Source organism: Hemitrygon akajei, chromosome 10 (assembly GCF_048418815.1).
Source record: "Hemitrygon akajei chromosome 10, sHemAka1.3, whole genome shotgun sequence".
Lineage (NCBI taxonomy): Eukaryota > Metazoa > Chordata > Chondrichthyes > Myliobatiformes > Dasyatidae > Hemitrygon > Hemitrygon akajei.
This window is the reverse complement of record NC_133133.1, coordinates 161533449-161555613: the sequence shown is the minus strand read 5'-3', so window position 1 is coordinate 161555613 and position 22165 is coordinate 161533449. Positions and strand designations below refer to the sequence as shown.

The 22165-nt window shown below is 39.1% G+C and overlaps 1 protein-coding gene across 1 annotated transcript in view; it reads right to left on the bottom strand.

The window, feature by feature from the left end:
- Positions 1–10815: 10815 nt before the first annotated feature.
- Positions 10816–22165, bottom strand: part of ing3 (inhibitor of growth family, member 3) — a 42172-nt gene continuing 30822 nt past the window's right edge. The window contains exons 10-12 of the mRNA XM_073059543.1: positions 13474–13657; positions 11800–11838; positions 10816–11538 (exon numbers count right to left, since the gene is read on the bottom strand). Coding sequence (XP_072915644.1) covers positions 11422–11538; positions 11800–11838; positions 13474–13657 — 340 coding nt within the window. The 3' untranslated portion in view covers positions 10816–11421. The remainder of the gene's footprint in view (positions 11539–11799; positions 11839–13473; positions 13658–22165) is intronic.

The window sequence follows — 22165 nt, the reverse complement described above, 5'->3', positions numbered from 1 at the left end:
GTGGAGAGCATTCTGACAGGCTGTATCACTGTTTGTTATGGTGGGGGGTTGAGGGGGGGGTTGCTACTGCACAGGACCAAAAGAAGCTGCAGAGGGTTGTAAATTTAGTCGGTTCCATCTTGTGCACTAGCCTACAAAGTACCCGGGACATCTTCAAGGAGTGGTGTCTCAGAAAGGCCAGGGCATGCCCTTTTCTCACTGTTACCATCAGGTAAGAGGTACAGAAGCCTGAAGGCACACACTCAGTGATTCAGGAACAGCTTCTTCCCCTCTGCCATTCGATTCCTAAATGGACATTGAAACCTTGGACACTACCTTAATTTTTAAATATATATTATTTCTGTTTTTTGCACAATTTTTAATCTATTCAATATATATATACTGTAATTTATTTATTTATTATTATTATTATTTTATTTTGTTTTTTTTCTTCTATATGATGTATTGCATTGAACTGCTGCTGATAAGTTAACAAATTTCATGACACATGCCGTTGATAATAAACCTGATTCTGATACTGATTCTGATGAATGCTAAGGGTGGTTGGTGGAGTCCAAATGGCTACTTTACGCTGGATGCTGTCGCGCTTCTTGGCCTGCACTGATCCAGGTGCAAATATTAACTGCCCCTTTTTAACCCATAACTAAACGTTGCCTAGATCTTACTGAGTTTAGGTACAGACTGCTTCATTTGCTGAGGAATTCCTATTGGAATTAACATAAAGCAATTGTCAATGAATATCCCCACTTCAGACCTTATGATAGAAGGAAAGTTATTGATGAAGCAGCTGAGAGTGTCCCTGATGTGAAGGTGGGATTTAGCATCCGCAAGAACTGTGCAGTGGTCGCTTCTAACAATTCTGTCACGGACAGGTCATTCTTTAAGGAATTTAGATGCATCTCTCAATTTTAGATACTGCATTTGCTGATTCTAGTCTGGTCTGCCCTTCAGTGAAGAGACCAAATATAGATTCTATTTCCATTTCATTGACTACATGTGACCCCAAATTTTGTAGTCACTCATTTTAATCCCCATCACTCCTCTGTGGTAGGCCTTCACTGCTTCAAGTGATAGAAACTCATTCAATTGGACGCATCACAGTCTTCTGTACTCACAATGGTTAGTTTAACGTGTTATGGCTTTACCTTCAAATTTCCAGCATCCACAGCGTTTTCCACTTCAAATTCCGGATAACAATTCTACTTCTATGATCTACGTGCCCTAAACAGATTTTCTGCTACTTTGAATCCCAATACCTCTCCTTATCTCATTGCATCATCAAACCTTCTGTCATTTTGTTTGCCCCCTGCCCTACACCTTTTCACCTTTTACCTACATCTTAAAACCTGTTATAACTTCTCCCACTTTTGATGAAAGGATATTAACCCGAAACATTAACTGATCATGTTTGTACAGGTATTGCCGACCTTCTGATAATATTAAACATTTTCTGTCCTCTTTAAAAGAGCTGTACTTTTTCCAGCATATTGAAGAAGTTGTGGATATTTGAATTACAAAAATTAAATTATACATCAAAAAACAGACCATGTAATCTTGTAATAAGCATGGGTTGAAGATTGCTTATCTTTTCAGTATGACAATATAATAGTGGAATATATTTTAAGTTTGTGCAGTGAGCAAAAATTTCCTGCTACGTTGAAACAGAAGCTGGTAGAATCACCAGAAGCAGATAACATCACTTCCTGTGCAGATAATAGTTTGGTAAAGTTCCTTCTGATCACTTTTGTCATGCAACCAACAGCTCTGTGGGGATTGTAGTCAGAAAGGAAGCTTCCCTCCCACAATTGTCCGACTTTTTCCGTTTTTTCAGTTCGTTGCTGTCCTGCCCAGGAGATTAAATGCCTTCTAGTGAATTTTTTTAATATTTGTTTCTGTCCTGTTCAGGAGATTACATTGGCATCTAGTAAAACTGTGGGGCTAGAAATTCATTCATATGTCTCCAAACAAAAGGCATTGGAGATTTGAAAGAAGGCTTAACATGGGATTCATACAACTTGGCCTTGTTATGTCAGCGTCTATTAGAATTAACAGGTTTTTTCCCTGAAGATTGTTTGCATGATCATTTCCTTTCCTAGATTGTTGGACTAAAAACTTAATGATTCAGGAAGTAGTACAGTAGAAACACCTTCCGTTCTTTGCCACTTACATTACTTCTCACCCTATTTATCTTTTGATGCTATTATTATGGTTGTGCAGTTTTATTACATGTTGTTCTTTTTGCTTTCACTGCAGGATTGTTGACCATATTTTTCACTTCCTTTGGTGTATTAGTTTCAATCCTGTCCAGTAGGGTGGCTTTTCTCCTGGTGAGAACAAAAGTCCTCATCCTACTCCAGTGAATTTGATTCTGCTTTTCAGGCCATCTCCTTTCTACAGACTAATACTGGTGTTCCAAAACAAAACAGATTTTTATTTATCATATCTCTCTGGAGTTATGCTTCCTTTGTTTTACCATCCCTATGCTTAACCAGTGTATATATAAGCAGAACCTATCTTGATATTAATACCTTAAGTATCCCACTTTTTAATCCATCTCATTTGGTAGACAACAGTTTTATTCTTAATGTATTACTTGTTCCATCATGTATATAATACATAAATATCTCACTTCCTCGATGAATATTGTGTATTTCTTGGCCTAATTCTTTGCACTTCTTAGCAGCAGTTACAAAAGTAATTAATTTATTTCCCCCTGCAACTCAGCCTTTTTCCACTCTTCCCTACTTTGTACTCCAGTCCTTCTGCCTTTCTCAAAAGTGTTTTTGTAATCAGGGTATTGTATGGTAGTATTTGGTTTAGTTACAAGACGAGTATCCTAAGTTCAAATTCCACCATGGCATCTAGGAAACATAGATTGAAACAACTCTGGAATTGAAAACAAAACTAATGGTGACTTCTCCACTGTGATAAAATCTTATCTGCCTATTTTTTTTAAACAATTTTTGCCTTCTGATCAGGATTTAGCATGATGCTTGACTCTTCAATGAACCTGAATAGAAATGGCCAAGTAAGCCTCTCACAATAATGTCCATATACTCTGATGGACCTTTTCTGAAGGAAATAACTCTAGACTGATTTAACTTTTAGTTGGGCAATCTGTTCCTTTTCTAACTTGACTGATGGCCACTTTCATGACTAGCTTGCTTTCCCTATGGGATGACTACTTTATCAAATATACGTTCTCCACAGCTTACTGCAAGTACTCTTCAAACTCCAGGACATTGCACTGTGCATTTAATCATCTCAAATACACAAAACATCCAAGGCATGGCATTTCAAATACCACAGGCTTGATAATTTTTTCCTATCCAATCTAAACCGTACTGTCATAAAATTTTAATTAAAGGAAACATAGTCTCTGGAGTATAATTTAGGCCAACTGCAAATCAAATGTAAACTCCATCCCATGATGCTCTCTGGCTGAACTGAAATCCATAATAAACTAACCCTTTACAGTCTGTTGGCTTATTGCTGCCTAGACAGGTGGACACCAATCTACAGGATGATTATCATTCACCGGGCTGATGTATTGTACTCCTGATAGCTTGCTGAACAGAATTAATAGTCTATAATAAAAATAACACCACATGGCTCTACAGGAAATGTACAAAAAGTTTGGTTTTATTCATTATCTGATCCATCCTGTACTTAATTGGAGAGAGAATAAAATAAATTTTTGATTTTTCAATTACGATGATGTTCCAGACAGATTTAAAGTGTTAATTGTTCATATTTTATTTTCATCAAATCACTTACTTATTTTTGGCTTCTTAGATTTCATTATACAATTAGCAGAAATTTAACCATCAGTCATATTTTAGTTGCCATCTCACCAATTTAGCATACAAATGAGTTACTTGAACTATATAAATAATATGATTAGAAATATTAGTGACATATGCAAGATGCTTTGTGAGAAAATAGGGCATGATGGCTAAAATAGATTGGGCTGTATAATTTCATATACTTACAATATTTAATTGCAATCTACGTGAAAACAAATGTGGACTGTATTTTTTTAATTCAGTACAATCTACAGACTAATGAGTGAGCCATAAACACAGGAGATTCAGTACTACTTCCACATAGAAGGCAGAGGGACCTTGTAGATAGAGCGTATTCTGCCTGGAGGTTGATAACCAGTTGTGTTCTGCTGGAATCTGTCTGGGACCCTTGCTCTTTGTGATTGTTGTAAGCAACTTGGATGAAGAAGTGGAAGGGTGGGTCAGTAAATTTATAGATGACGCGAAGGTTGGTGGTGTTTTGGATAGTGTAGAAGGTTTTTAAGGATTATAATAGGACATTGATACAATGTAGAGCTAGGCTGAGAAGTGGCAGATAAAGAGTTCAATTCAGAAGTATGTGATATGATTCACTTTGGAAGATCAAATTTGAAGGCAGATACAGGATTATTAGTAGTATGGAGTAACAGAGGATTCTTGGATCCCATAAAGTTGTTGAGCAGGTTTATTGGGTTAAGGGGTATGTTCTCTTGCCTTTCATTAGTCGGGTGATTGAATTTAAAGGCCACAATGTAATGCTGCAACTCTGTAAAACCCCAGTTAGGCCACACATGGAATATTGTGTTCAGTTCTGGTTGCCTCATTATAGAAAGGATGTGGAAGCTTTAGAGGGGATGAGGAGGAGATTTATTAGGATGATACTTAAATTGAAGAGCCTGTCTTATGAAGATAGGCAGAGCGAGCTAGGGCTTTTCTCTTTGGAGTGTAGGATCAGACATGATTTGATAGAGGTGCAAAGATGATAAGAGGCATAGAACAACTGAACAACCAGAGCTTTTTATCCAGGACGGAAATGGCCAATATGAGGGTCATAATTTTAAGGTGAGTGGCAGAAGGTAAAGGGGTACGATGTCAGAGTGGTGGGTGCGTGCACTGCCAGGGGTCGGGGTGGAGGTAGAGGCAGATACATTAGGGACATTTAAGAGACCTTGTTAAGTACACAGATGGTAGCAAAATAGAGAGTATTGTGGGAGGAAAGGGTTAGATTACTCTTAGAGTAGGTTAAAAGATCAGCACAACATTGTGGGCTGAAGTAGACAAGGCTCTACTGGCAAGTTTGTAAAGAATTTGGGATACTGAGACTCATGAGGGTCTAGATCATCTGAATAACAACATTATGCTGAGTTAATTAAATTAGCCACACCTAATAGCTTCTACCTGCACACGGTCCATATCCATCTATTCTCTGCATATTTAAGAGCTCCACCACCACTTTTGGCAGCGCATTCTAGACACTCAGTACTCTCTGTGTATTTAAAACAAATTATCCTCTCTTGCCTTAAATGCATGCCCTCAAGTATTAGGCATTTAAACCTTGGGAAAAATATACCTGTAGTCTATCTATGTTTCTCATAATTTTATTAACTTCTGTTAGGACTCTTCTCGGCCTCTGTGACTGTGTGACTGAGAGAAAACAACTGTGATTTCTCCTCATAGTACCTGTATAGGCTCAATCAAGGTCTGGGAGAATCCGAAACTCAGTACAAAGACCAAGACTTCCGTGTAGAATGCATGTGTTATCAGCATCCTCCTGTACGGTAGCGAGAGTTGGACCATCTACTCCAAATAGGAGAGGAAAATAGATATCACCTGAGCAGCCTTCGCTGCATCCTCGGCATCACCTGGAGAGATGAAGTCCCAGACTCTGAGGTCCTCTCCCGCGCTGGACTTGCCACAATGTTCACGCTTTTAAGACGAAGCAGACTGTGCTGGCTGGGCCACGTCCGTCGTATGAAGGATGGTAGTCTGCCAAAGGACATCCTCTACAGAGAACTAGCAACAGGCAGGAGGAATGTTGGTAGACCCCAGCTTCGCTTCAAGCTGTAAGCACGACATGAAAGCCTTAAAAATCAACACAGAGTGCTGGGAGGATACAGCAGATGATCACAACAAATGGCAAGGTACTCTTCAGCAACACCTTGAGCAAAGCAAAAAAGTGATCCTGAGTCAGTTTGAGGAGTGGAGAGCTAAACGGAGAGCACAGTGGACAGCGGACAACAAATTCATGTTGCCCTACACATGCAGCAACTGTGGCAGAGCCTACCATTCCAGGATCGGCCTCAATCGATTCAGTCGACGCTGCTCAACAAACCAGTGAGTACCAGAGGTGCAGTATCCATGGTCGACCATGACCGACGGAGGCCACACACACTTAGTGGTATTGGCTGGTAAACCTCCTTGGAACCTTCTCTATAGATTCCATATCTTTCCTGTATCTGGGCAATCAGAATTCATTATGATACTCCAGATGCAGCCTAATCAGAGTTCTATAACACTACAACGTAACTTCCTGAGATTTGAACTCAATGCCTTGACTAATAAAGACAATTATTGGCATGCACCTTCTTTACCATGCTATCAACTTGTGACACCACTTTCAGGGAGCTATGGACTTGGACTCCAAGATCCCTCTGTACATCAGTGCTATTAAGATCCTACCATTAACTGAGTACATTCCCTTTACATTTGATCTCTCAAAATGCAACATCTCACACTTAACTCCATATGTTATTTCCCTGCCCATAACTATATTGTGCTGTATCCTTTGGCACTCTTCCACCAAAGCACAATTATTTAATTATCTGTAAACTTACTAACCCATGCACCGCCATTTCATCCAAGTTGTATCACAAACAGCAGAGATCCCTGCAAAACATTACTCGTCAGAGACCATCAGACAAAATAAGACCCATTGACCACAACACTGTCTTCTAAGGGGAAGTCAATTTTGAACTCAAACAGCTAAGTCAGTTTTGATCCCATGCATCTTAACCTTTTGGATGAACCTACTGTAGTGTAGTGGTTAGCACAACGCTTTACAATACCAGTGACTCGGGTTCAACTTCCGCCACTGTCTGTAAGGAGTTTGGATGTTCTCTCCGTGACCACGTGGGTTTCCTCCATGTTCTGGTGTCCTCCCACAGTCCTACGATGTATAGGTTAGTAGGTTAGTTGGTCAATAAATAAATAAGTTGAGGGAACTTGTTGAATGCCATACTAAAATCCACTGTTCTACCTCATCAATCAGCCTGGTCAACCCTTCAAACACTATCAAATTGTTTGTCTAAATACTAGCCAACTAAATGGGGGAAGAATTGCTCCTAATCTTGAAAAGGTTTTAAAATTTTTATTTTTTTCAAAGTCCTACTTTTTCCCGGATGACAGTGGTGTCATTCCAAGTTGTTTACTTATTTTCTAGTTGCCAAGTGCATGGCCACATTCATGATCAAAGGACACCAGACAAGTGACTTCATTAAGATTTTCCAAGTCAATCACCTGCAAGGGCAAATTGAGCCATGATTAGTCCGGGGTATTTAGCGGGAAGCTTGTGTTGAGGAGTTCCTGGGCAGATATTTAGCACTTTGGGCAAAGATTTTGAATAGTTGTAACACTTACCCAACAGGCTGGTATATGTCCAGGGGGAAAAGGAGATCCAGCCACACACCAACCCCACCTCCCGTACACGCAGGTGCTGTGAGACTCAAGTTTATGCCGCGCGCACACATACTATATCAAACTCACACCAGATAATGTTATGGAATACACTTTAAGATTTTACTAAAAGAGTACTATGCAATACAATACATATGAAGGAAAAGAAAATAAAGTAAAAGGCGCCAACTTATCAAAGTTCAGTCGGTTTAGTGCACATCGTTGGAGCTCAACCATCGAACCATTCGACCCCTCGTCACTTTCCTCCGACCTCCACGTCCTTGCACCTGGGGCCACCCTGGTGGTCGACCGAGCAGTGCAGCGCATGTCCACCTTCCTCGGCGTCTTTTTCCCGACTCCCCTGAAAAGACCACGTAAACCCCCAAGCTCCCAGCCTCACAAGACAAAATAACATTCCCCATTGGTTAGCAAATGAATACAATCCCGATATCACAAGTCTAAAGCTAAAACTGCGAGAGAAAGCACTTATCATACAAAGAAGCATTCCTACTCTTAACAAAACAAAGAAGCCATTTTGATTAACATACACAGTACATTGTACATAGTTAAGATCTGAAACTTATTATCTGTAATTGTGGTTGAAATAAAATCAATCAGTGCCTTCTACAGGAAATGTATAAGCACCTTAAGAGAGAATAAGTTGGGAAATGGAGAGTCATCAGATTAATTATTTGAGATACAGTGCCGAGTAGTCCCTTCGAGCCGCACACTTCAGCAATCTCCCAATTTAATCCTAGCCTAATAACAGAACAATTTATAATGACCAAGTAGCCTGACAACCAGTATGTCTTTGGACTGTGGGTGGAAAGCAGAGCACCCAGAGGACACCCATGCAGTCACAGGGAGAAAGTACAAACTCCTTACAGGCAATGGTGGGAATTGAACTCTAGTCACCTGCACTGTGAAGTGCTAACCAGTATGCTACCGTGATGCCCTACTGAAATTAGTATGGGTTCAATGGGCTACGTGGCCCCTCTGGTTCTATACCCTGACCACATTATGTTCCAAAAACAAAAATATCAAGCAAAGAAACAAATTTACAAACTAGTCCACTACTTAGAACATCTACTTTCCTTATCTTTGTACTGACACTGGTTATGTGCTTCTGAATATATGTATTTAAGTTACTGAAAACATCCATTTCACAGTTAAATTATTCAATACAATGAATTCCAAGGACCAGTGGCACCCATTAACAGGTAACTAATACGGGTAATGTTTCTCCAGGAGTCCTTTTAGGGTTTTCCTGTGTTAAATTGTGCAGTTAAACATGATTAAATAGTCATGGAATGGAAATTATTCCCAATTTAAAAATGTTTGTATAAGTCTATACATATTTCACATCAAATAGTCAGAAACTTATCAAAACCTGTCTTGGTACAGCATTATTGTATACCTTCAAATGCATGAAGGAGTGCTGGGAGTAGTTTTGTATATAAGCATTCATGTACAGAGCTTTCCAGCACCTGCAGTATTTTGCTTTGGTGGTCTTGGAGTAAGATGGGACCAATATGGAATGACAGTTTTTTAAACCAATCTTATTCCCAGGTCTCACTTTCATAGCCTTCTAGAGCACTTCACCTTTCGACAAGGCACATTGTAAAGTTCTTAATTCAAAGCTCAACAATATTATATCTTAACTATTTCTCCTACTTTTTCAGACAGCAGTTCTGGTGATGATTCTGCTGTTTATTCAGTCCAGTTCTTCAAGATTTTTCAACTACCCCCTTTTGTTTCTTCATCCTTGTTTCTTCAATCCTCTGCATTGATTTAAAACTTGCTATAACATTTTCTATATCACCCCTTTTTATTTCTGCCCACAAATGCTTGTTTATATTTCATATTTCTTGCATTTGCAATGTTTTGCCCAAGTAATTTCAAAGTAACAGTGACTGTACCAGTGAACTTCAACTTTACACATCAAGAAATCAACTATCAAAATTTGTACAAGATTAAATAAAGAGAATAATTTAAATGGGTATTTTCTGCTGACATATGGAAAAGAAGATTTATGTGTTAAAGGGATCTATTAACTCTTTTCAAACAGATGTTAATATTAGTACCCAAAAGTGCTCACTAGATTTGTACAACTTAAAATTTCTTCCTTACTGAGTGAAGTTAACTTTACAATCAGGACAAGAAATAAGAAGATACAACCGAGGACAAAAAGATCTAGAATTGTCAGTTGCATGAAGTTTCAACAGTTAAACAATTATGAATACTCATTCAGTGGTCACATGTATCATAATCGTAAAATCATAAAACCATGCATCTTCAGAGTAATTGCTGGTGTATTATATTGAACTGTTCTGTACATATGGAAAACAGGATTTCATGCACAGAATTCAATATATACCTTTAGTAAACCTTATAAAGTGCATTGCCGCATTATTTACTCTCCTGTTTCAAGTGTTGCATGAAGCCTGTATATAGTATAGTTGCAGAAACATTATGACTTTTTGTAAGATTGCCAAGCAAGAATAAGTTGACAACCACCACTACAAATAGTAATACATCACATGCTTCCAGAATAAAGTCAACAGACCAGATTATAAAGCCCAAACCAGAAACCAGGTCTGATGACATTAACTTGTAAGTGCCAGAAGCTGATCAGTCTGTAAATCTAGCAATTCTTAGTTGTAACAGCAACCTTAGACATGTAACCTTGTTGTACAATAACCAACAAGTATCACCTGCTGCTTAGATTTGAAAATACTTTAAATGCAATGCCTGTAATGATTTGAAATCTGAATTCAAGTGCTACTTCTTACCCATTCTTACGAAGGAAATGTTAAGACATTAGTTCCTTTAACTTTAATGCTTGTATCAACAGTCCACATATAATGTTGAACTTCACTTTGAGGACTCTTGGAGGAGGAGTAATTCAGTGTTTAATATACTGAGACTGTACGCTGATTGACTCAAAGTCTATTTAAAATACGATAGGTTAGAGATAGATTTTTAGGGTAACACCAAGTATGGAAGTTTAAAAATATTAGGAACTTGATATAATCGGTACATGAAAATGAAGACAAAGAATAAAGACTGAAGTAATGGAAGTTGCAGAAGCATATTCTGTATGAAATATTTACATTTGTATTGTGCCTTTGATTTCAGGACAATCTATAGAGAATATACTGTTTTGAAGTATTAATACTTCTGTAATATGTGTGTAGGCTACATTTTTACCAATTTAAATATTATCTTACAATGGAATAAAGAGCACTAAGCCGTGTCTCCATGAAAACTATTTTGCTATTCTGTAACTGTAATCCAATTTTGGTTCCAGGTACAGTTAAAAATGAAATCACACTTCACCAATTGTTATACTTTTACTGGTCAAACACTAATGCCATGTCTTACACAAGTGGAAAAATCATGTTTCCATAAACACATCATAACATTTTCAATCTTAGTATCAAAGACATCCTGATAATTTTATTTTTATGTTCTTTATAAGAAACGTGCTGCACCAAAACAATGAACACTGATGGCACAAACTGGCATTCACATGATAAAGAAATATTTGTTTATGTATCAGGACATTAACATTTGTCAGCTCTACAAGATTTTATTGCCAATATTGCATTTTACTTCAGCCAGCTGAACTTTTAGTTTTCCCAGAAGTAATAATTAAACACAAAAGTAAAGCATCTTTAAACAAATATTGACTATACATTTAGGATTTTTTGCTTCAGTTAGGTAATTGAGTATTTTTAAGAGACTGATAATTAATCCTGTGTCTTAAAACAAAAATTGAAAATCCAATTTACATCAGTAAGCTGTACATTCTCAGATAGGAACACATACAAGAGTACTGCACATATGTCACTCATTGCAGTGATTTGTTGCTCCCATTCGATATTATTAAAGTTTGTTTGTTTGGACAAAGCACCAGTCACATTAATTCCTCAGTCTTTGAATTTCACTTGTGGCGACTGCCACGCCTCTTCATTGCTGCAGTGCATTGTGGACAATACCATTTTCCTTTAGGAGCTTCTGTTAGTCCAACACATCCATAATGAAACCACTCAATGGGGCACTTTAAAAGAAAAAAAAAATGTTGTTAGCCTGATTACAAATCAGTTTCATTTTATCAAGTTAAACTTTTTTTAAAAATATGCAATATTGTATGTTCTGAATATGCATTCTACATTTGCCCTGAGTACTATTAATCTGATTTTTGTTTATTAGCATAATATTTTGAATGAACATCGATTAGAAGTAACACATGGTGTGATGTGTTTTGTGTAAAACAACTTAGTGGTAATGGTTAAAAAATAGATAATGGAAAAATACTTACATCTTGATTATCACATCCTACCATTTCTCCATAGGACACCTGTAAAGATGGGGTGGGAAAAAAAAGCTATATTTAAGCTCAGTAAATTATTGGTTGTCTATATTTAACTAACAGGTGCATCAAGTTAAGATAGACTGTGCCTTATTGGGGAATTCCTCAAGCCTATCTTTCAGATTTATTGCTGCATTAACACCAACTTTAATAACCAGGTTGTTTAATTTATTTTGTTTCATGTCTGGCAATGAAAACATTCATATCCATAATTATACCAACGTGACAATTTTTTATGCTTCAGCAAGTTGTACATTCTTGAGTGTGGATAATTCATGCCGATGTTCTTCAACCGTTTATAAAGTTACACAAATAATACAGTGGATTGTGGTTAAACCAGAATCAGCCAACGGTTAACTGGGGTATCAGCTTATTTGTGACTACTCTTAAAAGAACAAAAACTAATTGAAAATAGCTGGGATTTTTCTTCATTTATCTGGGACACAATGCTGCTTAACTGAGATAGGAGACCATTGCTGAAATTTCTAACTAGCATTAGTGATGTGAACTTGTATGGCAATTAAACACTACACTTTGCTTACAGTGAACAGTTTTTTTAAAAAAATAGCGTCAGCTGTGTTTGTGTTCAAAAAGTAGTGATTTTTGTCACTGATAGTTGGCAGGAAATAAGCAGTAAAGCAATTTGGAACAGTTTTGCTCACTGTAGTTTCAGGCTTGGAGATGCCAGAAATGGCTGGGAGTGAAAATGAAATTACTTCATTACTTCAAGTTACAGAACTACACAAAATTTTAAGGTATCAACAATCATTTTGAATGTTATAATGAAAATGAAGATTTTGAGAATGCAATCATCAAAAGCATTGTATGAAGGTAGTCCAATATCTGTACTAGGTGTCGGTGCTGATTTTGATCATTTACAGTCAATTAAAAAAAACACTTAGAGTACATTGGATGAATTCCTCCATTAATAACTATTAGAAACTAATACAGTTTTATTCTAATGTAGTAATATTGGTAGTGTTCTAATTTGTTCTGTATTTCATTTAAATACATTTTTTTAACTCAGTTAAACAGTAGTTTATCCTTTTATACCCTCTTAACTTCGGGTAATTGGGGCAATCACTTAATTGGGCCAAAATGTACTAGTTCTGATGTGTTCTAATAAAACAGAATCCACTGTATTTATAAGTGTGTTTAGTCATTATCTTCATGAAGCTTCCATTATATTTTGATCCCACAGGAAAAATCAAGAGTTTGGATAAACTGGTAGTTAGAATTAGGTTCATTAATCTATGGCAGCATTGGATTTGATTTATTCAATAAAAACGTGTTTCATGTAATGGTTGCTATAGATAGCCAAGTAATCTTGCACATATTTGTAGCAGATACACTTTATGATTTACATTAAATGGAAACTGAACCACCATTTTCTTCCACTCAGTAAATGCTACAATATATTCTTATAACAATATGTACCTCCAAACTATACACATTAATAAAAAACTGACATTAATATTTAAAGCAAAAAATCGGATTTGTCGCTCCAGATTCCAGTATTTGCCGTCTCTAGTGTCTCCATTGAAAATAACAGAACATAAGGTGTACTTATATTGAATGCATTTATATCTAAATATCCATAATTACCTGCTTCTACAAACTTACCTGATTGCATATACAGTAACGAGGTTCATTGGGATCATATGTCCAATCGACTTGGCTATTTGAATCAGACTCTGGTATAACTGGGGTCTGTTGAGGGATTTCCTGTGCTACCACTGATGATGAAGATGATGATGACGAAGATGATGACGACGATGATTGGTGATTTGAAGACTTGTTGCTGTTTCTGGGGAAAAATAGATCATTAAAAATAGCAATCTAATTTTTTTGTATTTTACTAACTTTTAAAAGTTATGAACTGTAAAAAGCAATTACTTTGAGAAATACAAGCAAAGTAAGTAGAAAAAAATAATTAAAACAAACTTATATATCCTCATGATATTTGAGGACATTTTGGCTGAGTCTATGCTGGCACATAGAGCAATCACATTCCCTCAGGAATTTTTCCTTTAACCTCTTGTCACATTCTCATCAACTTTCCCCGGATTTCACCACCCATCCACACATGAGCAACAGTTCAGTGGTCAATTAATCCAAAGATTAGGATTGAACATGAGTCACCAAACCTGTGAGGCAATACTTCTACCAACTGTGCCACTATTTATCACTGATATGCAACAGAGCAGTGAAGCATAGAATCCTCTTTGGTGTAGCAAAAATGTGATCTAAGTATTATGCAGATATGGGTGTTCCTTGGTTTACATTAAATGGAAACTCAAGATAAATGGAAGGTATAGATTACTAGGCTTAACCGTGGTGTGGGAATTATTCAAAACAGTCATGATGCAAAAGTTTGAGCGACTACATACAGGGTCTATAAAAAGTATTAAACCCCTCTCCCCCCCCCCCCCCCCCCGGAAGTTTTCATTTACTAATTTACAACATTGAATCACAGTGGATTTAATTTAGTTTGGCTTTTTTTTGCACTGATCAACAGAAAAAGACTCTTGTGTCAAAGTGAAAACAGATTTCTACAAATTGGTCTAAATTAATTACAAATATAAAACACAAAACAATTGATTGCATATGTATTCACCCCTCCCCTTAATATGACACATCAAATCTTCACTGGCGCAACCAACTGGTTTTAGAAGTCACATAATTAGTTAAACAAAGATCTGTTTTTGGAGACCTGTGTGCATTTAAGGTGTTTCAATTGATTGTAGTAAAAATACATCTATATCTTGAAGGTCCAACTGCTGGTGTATCCTGGCAAAAACTATACTATGAAGACAAAAGAACACTCCAAGCAACTTTGCAAAAGGTTTATTGAAAAGCACAAGTCAGGAGATGGATACAAGAAAATTTCCAAGACACTGAATATCTCTTGGGAGTACAGTTAAGTCAATCATCAAAAAACGCAAAGAATATGGCACAGCTGTAAATCTGCCTAGAGCAGCCCATCCTCAAAAACTGAGTGACTGGGGAAGAAGAGGACTAGTGAAGGAGCCTACCAAGAGACCCATGATGACTCTGGATGAGTTAAATGCCTCAATGGCTGAAATGGGAGAGATTGCACATACATCAACGTTGCCCGGAAGCTTCACCAGTCGTAGCTTTATGGGAGAGTGGCCAAGAGAAAGTCTCTGTTAAAAAAAACTCAACCAACATGAAATCTCGGCTAGAGTTTGCCAGAAGGTATGTGGGAGACCCTGAAGTCAGCGGAAAGGAGGTTCTATGGTCTGATGAAACCAAAATTTAGCTTTTTGGCCATCAAACTAGCGTTTAGATTGGCGTAAGCAAAACACAGCACATTATCAAAAACACACCATCCCTATTGTGTAGCATGATGGTGGCTGCATCATGTTGTGGAATGCTTCACTGCAACAGGCCTGGAAGGCTTGTGAAGGTAGAGGGTAAAATCCTGGAGGTAAACCTGATGCAGTTTGCAAGAGAACTGCAACTTGGGAGAAGATTTGTTTTCCAGCAAGACAATGACCTGAAGCATGAAGCAAAACTACACAGGAATGGCTTAAAAACAACAAACCCTGGAGTGGCCAAGTCAGAGTCCAGACCTCAATCCAATTAAGAATTTTTGGCTGGAAAATGGCTGTTCACTCACATTCCCCATGCACTCTGACAGAACTTGAGCAATTTTGTGAAGAAGAAAGGGAAAAATTACAGCACCCAGATGTGCAAAGCTGATAAGAGACCTATCCACAGACAAAAAGCTGTAATTGCTGCCAAAGGCGCATCCACTAAATACTAACTTAAAGGAGATGAATACGTATGCAATCGTTTTTATATCTGTAATTAATTTAGATCACTTTGTAGAGGTCTGTTTTCAGTTTGACATGAAAGAATCTTTTTTGTTTAGTATCAAACAAGCCTAATTAAACCCACTGTGATTTAATGTTGTAAAACAATGAAAGATGAAAACTTCCAAAGGGGGTGAATACTTTTTATAGGCACTGTATATGTTCTATACAAGCTCCTGATTCATATCTTCACATACAAGTAGAAATACGGGGTTGACATGGCAGTAAAGGAGATAATGTTTGGGGGGGGGGGGGGAGGAATGGAGAGTTGTCACTAGTGTTTGGATGTTGGTATTGCTGGTAAATTTTACATTTGCAGTTCCATGGGATTGAGAGTGACATTTTTCCAATGCATGGCCTCAAAGTTTTCAGTTTGCAAATGCTCTTCTCCTTTTTGAGCTGTCATGAGCCGAAGCCTTGAACTTCCTCTCCACTCTAGTTTTCTCTTTTAGTGTGCAGAACGCACACCCTGATGGACAGTTTATTGTCGCCGGTGATTTTAACCACGCAAACTTTAAGTCAGTACTCCCCAAATCCATCAGTATGTGGACTTTGCAAAGACAGGGGAGAACACGTTGGACCTTGCTTATACAAACATCCCCACACGTACTGGGCAGAGCCCCGCCCAAACCTCAGTTACCCAGACCACATCTCTGTTATGCTAATCCCAGCATACAGACTGCTCATCAGGCACTCCAGACCAGTTCAGAAGCAGGTGAAAACCTGGCCAGCAGGAGCCATCTCTGCTCTTCAAGACTGCTTTGAGCACACTAACTGGCACATGTTCAGGGAGGCTGCAACCGATGGTGACTCTACCAACTTACAGGAGTACACAGCATCAGTGACCAGCTACATCAACAAGTGCACTGATGTTACTCTGTCCAAGACCATCAATATACACGCTAACCAGAAGCCATGGATGACCCCGGAGGTGCGCACGCTGCTGAGGACCAGCGACTCCACCTTCAGAGCAGGCGACAAGGCAGCCCTAACAACAGCAAGGGACAAACTGTCCCGAGCCATCAGAGGGGCAAAGCGTGCACACACCCAGCTAATCCACACCCACTTCCAGGACAGCAGCAACATGTGGCACATGTGGAAGGGCATCCAGGACATCACCAATTACAGGACAACATCACCTGACTGTGCAGGTGATGCCTCCCTCTCAGATGTGCTGAATAACTTCTACGCCCGTTTTGAGACGGAAAATGATGTGGCGGCGAGGAAGTCCACCCCTCCTACAAATGACCAGGTGCTGTGTCTCACCGTGGCCGATGTGAGAAGAACCCTGCGCAGGGTCTACCCACAGAAGGCTGCTGGGCCAGACAACATCACTGGTAGAGTGCTAGGAGGATGTGCAGACCAGCTAGCAACATCTTCAATATCTCCCTGAGCAGTGCTACCATTCCAACGTGCGTCAAGGCCGCAACCATCGTCCCGTGCCGAAGAAGTCTTCAGTGTCCTGCCTAAATGACTACCGTCCGGTTGCACTCACATCCATCATCATGAAGTGCTTCGAGGCTCGTCATGAGGCATATCGAGACCCTGCTGACCCCCTCACTGGACCCCCTGCAGTTTGTGTACCGTCCCAACTGCTCAACAGATGACGCCATTGCCATCACCCTCCACCTGGCCCTAACCCACCTGGACACAAAACACACATACGTTCGGATGCTATTCACAGACTTCAGTTCAGCATTCAACACAGTCATCCCTCAGAAACTGATTGGAAAGCTGAGCCTACTGGGCCTGAACACCTTCCTCTGCAACTGGATCCTAGACTTCCTGATTGGGAGACCTCAGTCAGTCCGGATGAGGAGCAGCATCTCCAACACCATCACACTGAGCATGGGGGCCCCCCAGGGCTATGTGCTCAGTCCACTACTGTTCACTCTGCTGACCCACGACTGTGCTGCAACACACAGCTCGAACCACATCATCAAGATCGCCGATGACACCACCGTGGTAGGTCTCATCAGCAAGAACGACGAGTCAGCTTACAGAGAGGAGGTGCAGCAGCTAACGGACTGGTGCAGAGCCAACAACCTGTCTCCGAATGTGAACAAAAGAGATGGTTGTTGACTTCAGGAGGGCACGGAGCGACCACTCTCCGCTGAACATCGACGGCTCCTTGATAGAGATCGTTAAGAGCACCATAATTTCTGGGTGTTCACCTGGCAGAGAATCTCACCTGGTCCCTCAACACCAGCTCCATAGCAAAGAAAGCCCAGCAGCATCTCTACTTTCTGCGAAGGCTGAGGAAAGTCCATCTCCCACCCCTCATCCTCATCACATTATACAGGGGTTGTATTGAGAGCATCCTGAGCAGCTGTATCTCTGCCTGGTTCAGAAATTGCACCATCTCGGATCGCAAGACCCTGCAGCGGATAGTGAGGTCAGTTGAGAAGATCATCGGGTCTCTCTTCCCACCATCACAGACATTTACACTACACGCTGCATCCGCAAAGGAAATAGCATTATGAAGGACCCCATGCACCCCTCATACAATCTCTTCTCCCTCCTGCCGTCTGGGAAAATGCTCCGAAGCATTCGGGCTCTCACGACCAGACTATGTAACAGTTTCTTCCCCCAAGCTATCAGACTCCTCAATACCCAGAGGCTGGACTGACACCTTGCCCTATTGTCCTGTTTATTATTTATTGTAATGCCTGCACTGTTTTGTGCACTTTACGCAGTCCTGTGTAGGTCTGTAGTCTAGTGTAGTTTTCTCTGTGTTGTTTTTTTACGTAGTTCAGTCTAGTTTTTGTACTGTGTCATGTAACACCATGGTCCTGAAAAACATTGTCTCATTTTTTACTATGTACTGTACCAGCAGTTATGGTCAAAATGACAATAAAAGTGACTTGACTTGACTCTTCCCATGTCTGAATTTCAAGTAGAGTGTCTGCTTCATGAAGCTCAGACAAGCAAACAATATGGCCTGCCCAACAAAGTTAAAAGAATGCAGCTGGTGCTTAGGATTTTGCTGGGGAGAGGACACTGATGTTGGCTCACATACATTTCTAGTAAATTAGAAGAATTTTGTAGACAGCATTGATATAACTTTTCCTGTGCCTTGAGGTATGTAATATGGGTGGCCCAGATCTTAGAAGCTTATAGTAGTGCTTGGTAGACCAAAAGTTTTCTGCCAGGTCTGAGATCTTTTTCTCATATCTTCACCCTCAACCAATCATTGGTTGTGGTGATGCATTAAATATAGTCGTCAATTTCAATCAATGATGTCTGCATATGATGGGAGGTAAAGGTTAAAGATTAGCTTTACTCATCATGTGTACATCAAAGTATAAAGTGAAATGTGTCGTTTTTGCATCAACAACCAACACAGTCCAAAGATTGAGCTGGGGGCAGCCTACAAGTGTCACCACACTTCTGGCGCCTACATAGTATGTCCACAAGTCACTAACGCTAACCTGTAACGTCTTTGGAATGTAGAAGGACCCGGCAGCACCTACAGGAAATCCACGCTGTCATGGGGAGAATGTACAACCTCTTTAGAGAGCCACAAGAAACAACCCCTAATTGCTGATCGCTGCCACTGTAAAGCATTTGTACTATCATGCCACTCAGGTAACTCTTGAAATAATCCAAGTTTTCCAGGGTCTTGCTGTTAACCTTTCTTTGCTGGAGTCAGAATAATGCAGTAGGAGCAAATTGATACAGAACTTTCATTTCTGGATCCTGAGTCATGCTTTATCCTTTGGCGAACAAGTTGACAGTGTCTGGTAGCTCAGCTTCCAGATTTGGGCAAGTTAGTGTTGTCTATATGACACACTAGCTCTTGAGTATTGGGTCAACCTGGTTCTGGGCAGCACCTGCTGTATGTTGTACAGTTTCCTATTCATTTTTAAGATTAACTTCATGCCAGTGAGAAGATTTGTTGAGAAAAATGCCGGGCAATGATCAACCTTGTTTGACATCAGTTTTCAAAGAAACTGGTTCTGTGCAGATCAATTAGTAAGTATCAAGGGGTTCATACCTTCATTAAACAGAAGTAAGTTGGAGATAACTTCCTCTGGGCAGCTAAATTTAAGATGGGTGTTCTGAAATTGATCCCAATTGATGGAATCAAAATACTTACTTAAGTCAAAGGAGTTATTGTATTAAGTGCTCTCCCTGCATTTTGCTGGCATTGTCATGTGGAGGTCATGTTCACTGAACTTCCAGATGGATGGAATCAATGCTTTAGCCCTCTATACACTTTTCTCTTAAAGACAGTCTTGATTATGGCATCTTGGAGGCCCTATAGTACATGTTCTTCTCAGATGTAGACACCAAAATTGTGAATTTGTGACTCAAGATTCACTGCTGAATTTTAGAATTTCAACTGGGATACTATCTACTTCAGAGGCTTTGTTTTTTATGTCAATATTTGGCTTTCTTCTTGTCAGGACTGAAAGACTGGCTAGAAAATATAGCAAACACAATGTTGTGAAGAGCATTCACACCAAGGACAGAGCTGAGGCTGAGAGATCTTTGAGGTTTTTTCTTCTAATGACAGTTGACTGCTTCTCTGTCGCTGATGAGTTCAATCCTGTTCATGGTTCTTAGAATAAAGCCTTGAATGTTTGGGCCTTAAATGGCTTTTACAATGCTGATCATCAGCACCATGATACACATTATGGCTGTCATTGCTCAGTCTTCTGTTGTCTCCACCACCATCAGTTCTTTAGGTCACTTTTTTTTTTTACTGAGCCTCTCCCTTCAGGTGCATGTACACCTTTTTCTTTCACCTAAGTGACAGTGCAATTTCAATCTGGACCACCTTGTTTGCAACTAGTTCCTCAACAACCTTATCATTCTCAGCAAACTAGACTTAGTTCTTTGATTGAGTCAAACTTCTCATCACAGGTACTAATTATTGCAAACTTTAGAGAAGCCAATAAGCTGTGGACTTCTGTGGCTCCTCTTGTCTCAGAGTTGGCAGGTTATTTGTGAGGCACTGTATGGGAAGAGCGGTATGTGTAGTACAGGATTTCAACACTGATTTTCTGATGCAAGACTGCCACTGATGCTTGTTTTGAAGCCAGGTTGGTAGAGGTAGTATAGCAATTAGGTTGCAGCCATTCCAGTAGGCAAAGTGCCTGTATTGATATGGATGGTCCCAACATCTTTGTGGTCCTTTACTTGGACCATCATCCAACACTAACACTTGAATTTGAAGTATGCCCATGAAGTTTTCTGTTTCTTAAATTCTTATCCCTTTAGATGAATACACACAAGAAAAAACTTTTCCAAAAGGTGTCTGACCCATTAACATCAAATATTTGTTTATCCAAAGAGCCACCCATGACTTGTTTAGGTTCCTTTAGAAAATATCCTGCTGTCTTCCACCTAATATACTGCTAAGTATTTTTAGGTCTGGAACGCAATTCATCACACTCCTTACAATCTTCCAAGTCTTAGCATAGCATCTTGCATTTGTTTTAACCAATATGAATCTCAGAGTAACGTGCTAGTGCTTCTGATCTTCTAACAGCTTGCATTTTTTCCAATTCTACCCATTATAACACACAATGATTTTCCAGAAGTAACATTCTAGTATAATCAATACATGTCTATTTTTAATACAGTACTGAACTCACAATATATATTGTGATTTCCATCCTTGTTCTTTTATAAGTACTACATCCTCTTGAAGCATATTTCAATTATTGTCATCGGTTTCAAAACTGCTATGTGCAAATACTGGGATTAGTTTTAAAAACTAATTACATCAAGAAGAACTTGTTACGTCAAGTGGCTGTGGGCTGTTTAAGGTGCCAATAAAGTACAGTTGTCAACCTAGTAGATAGCAGCCTTGTTGATACAGCTACTCTTGTCATTTCCATTGCAACTTGTTACATATCATATTATAAGCCTCCAATATAACTTTAATGTGAATGTAAGATACAGAAGTAGTAGATTGAAGACTGGTGCTTGTTTATTACCCTTAATGGTTTCTACTACTGTAACTTTTGACCATTTCTCTGCATTCTAACACTGCCTTATTTGTTCAAGTGTAAACAGCTTTGTAAATTATCTGTAATGTTTATGTACCCCATTAGCATTTGCTTCGTATAATCTGGCCTAATCAAAAGCAATTCGAATGTTGTCAAATGCATTTTAATAATATTTATACTGTAAGCAAGGTATCCTGTCCCTTCTGAAGCCAAAATCATATAATGCTATGACCTGCAGAGGTATTAGGTTTATCAGGATATTGCTATTTTTTTTAATTCTACAAGTGATTCAATAATTGATCGCAAAATTGTTACAATAGACCAATACTCCCACAAAGATTATTAGGTTACATATCTTGATTTGTCAAATATTAACTGTTCATTAACATTCTTGGTATGGAAAGTGCAAATGGTGTTGGCAGCTTTCCCAATAATATCAAGGCTCAAGGCGCAAGTTAAAGGCCTCAGCTCTTTGTAGTTTGGTTCACACTTCTTGAATGGTGCTCAGTTCAGGAC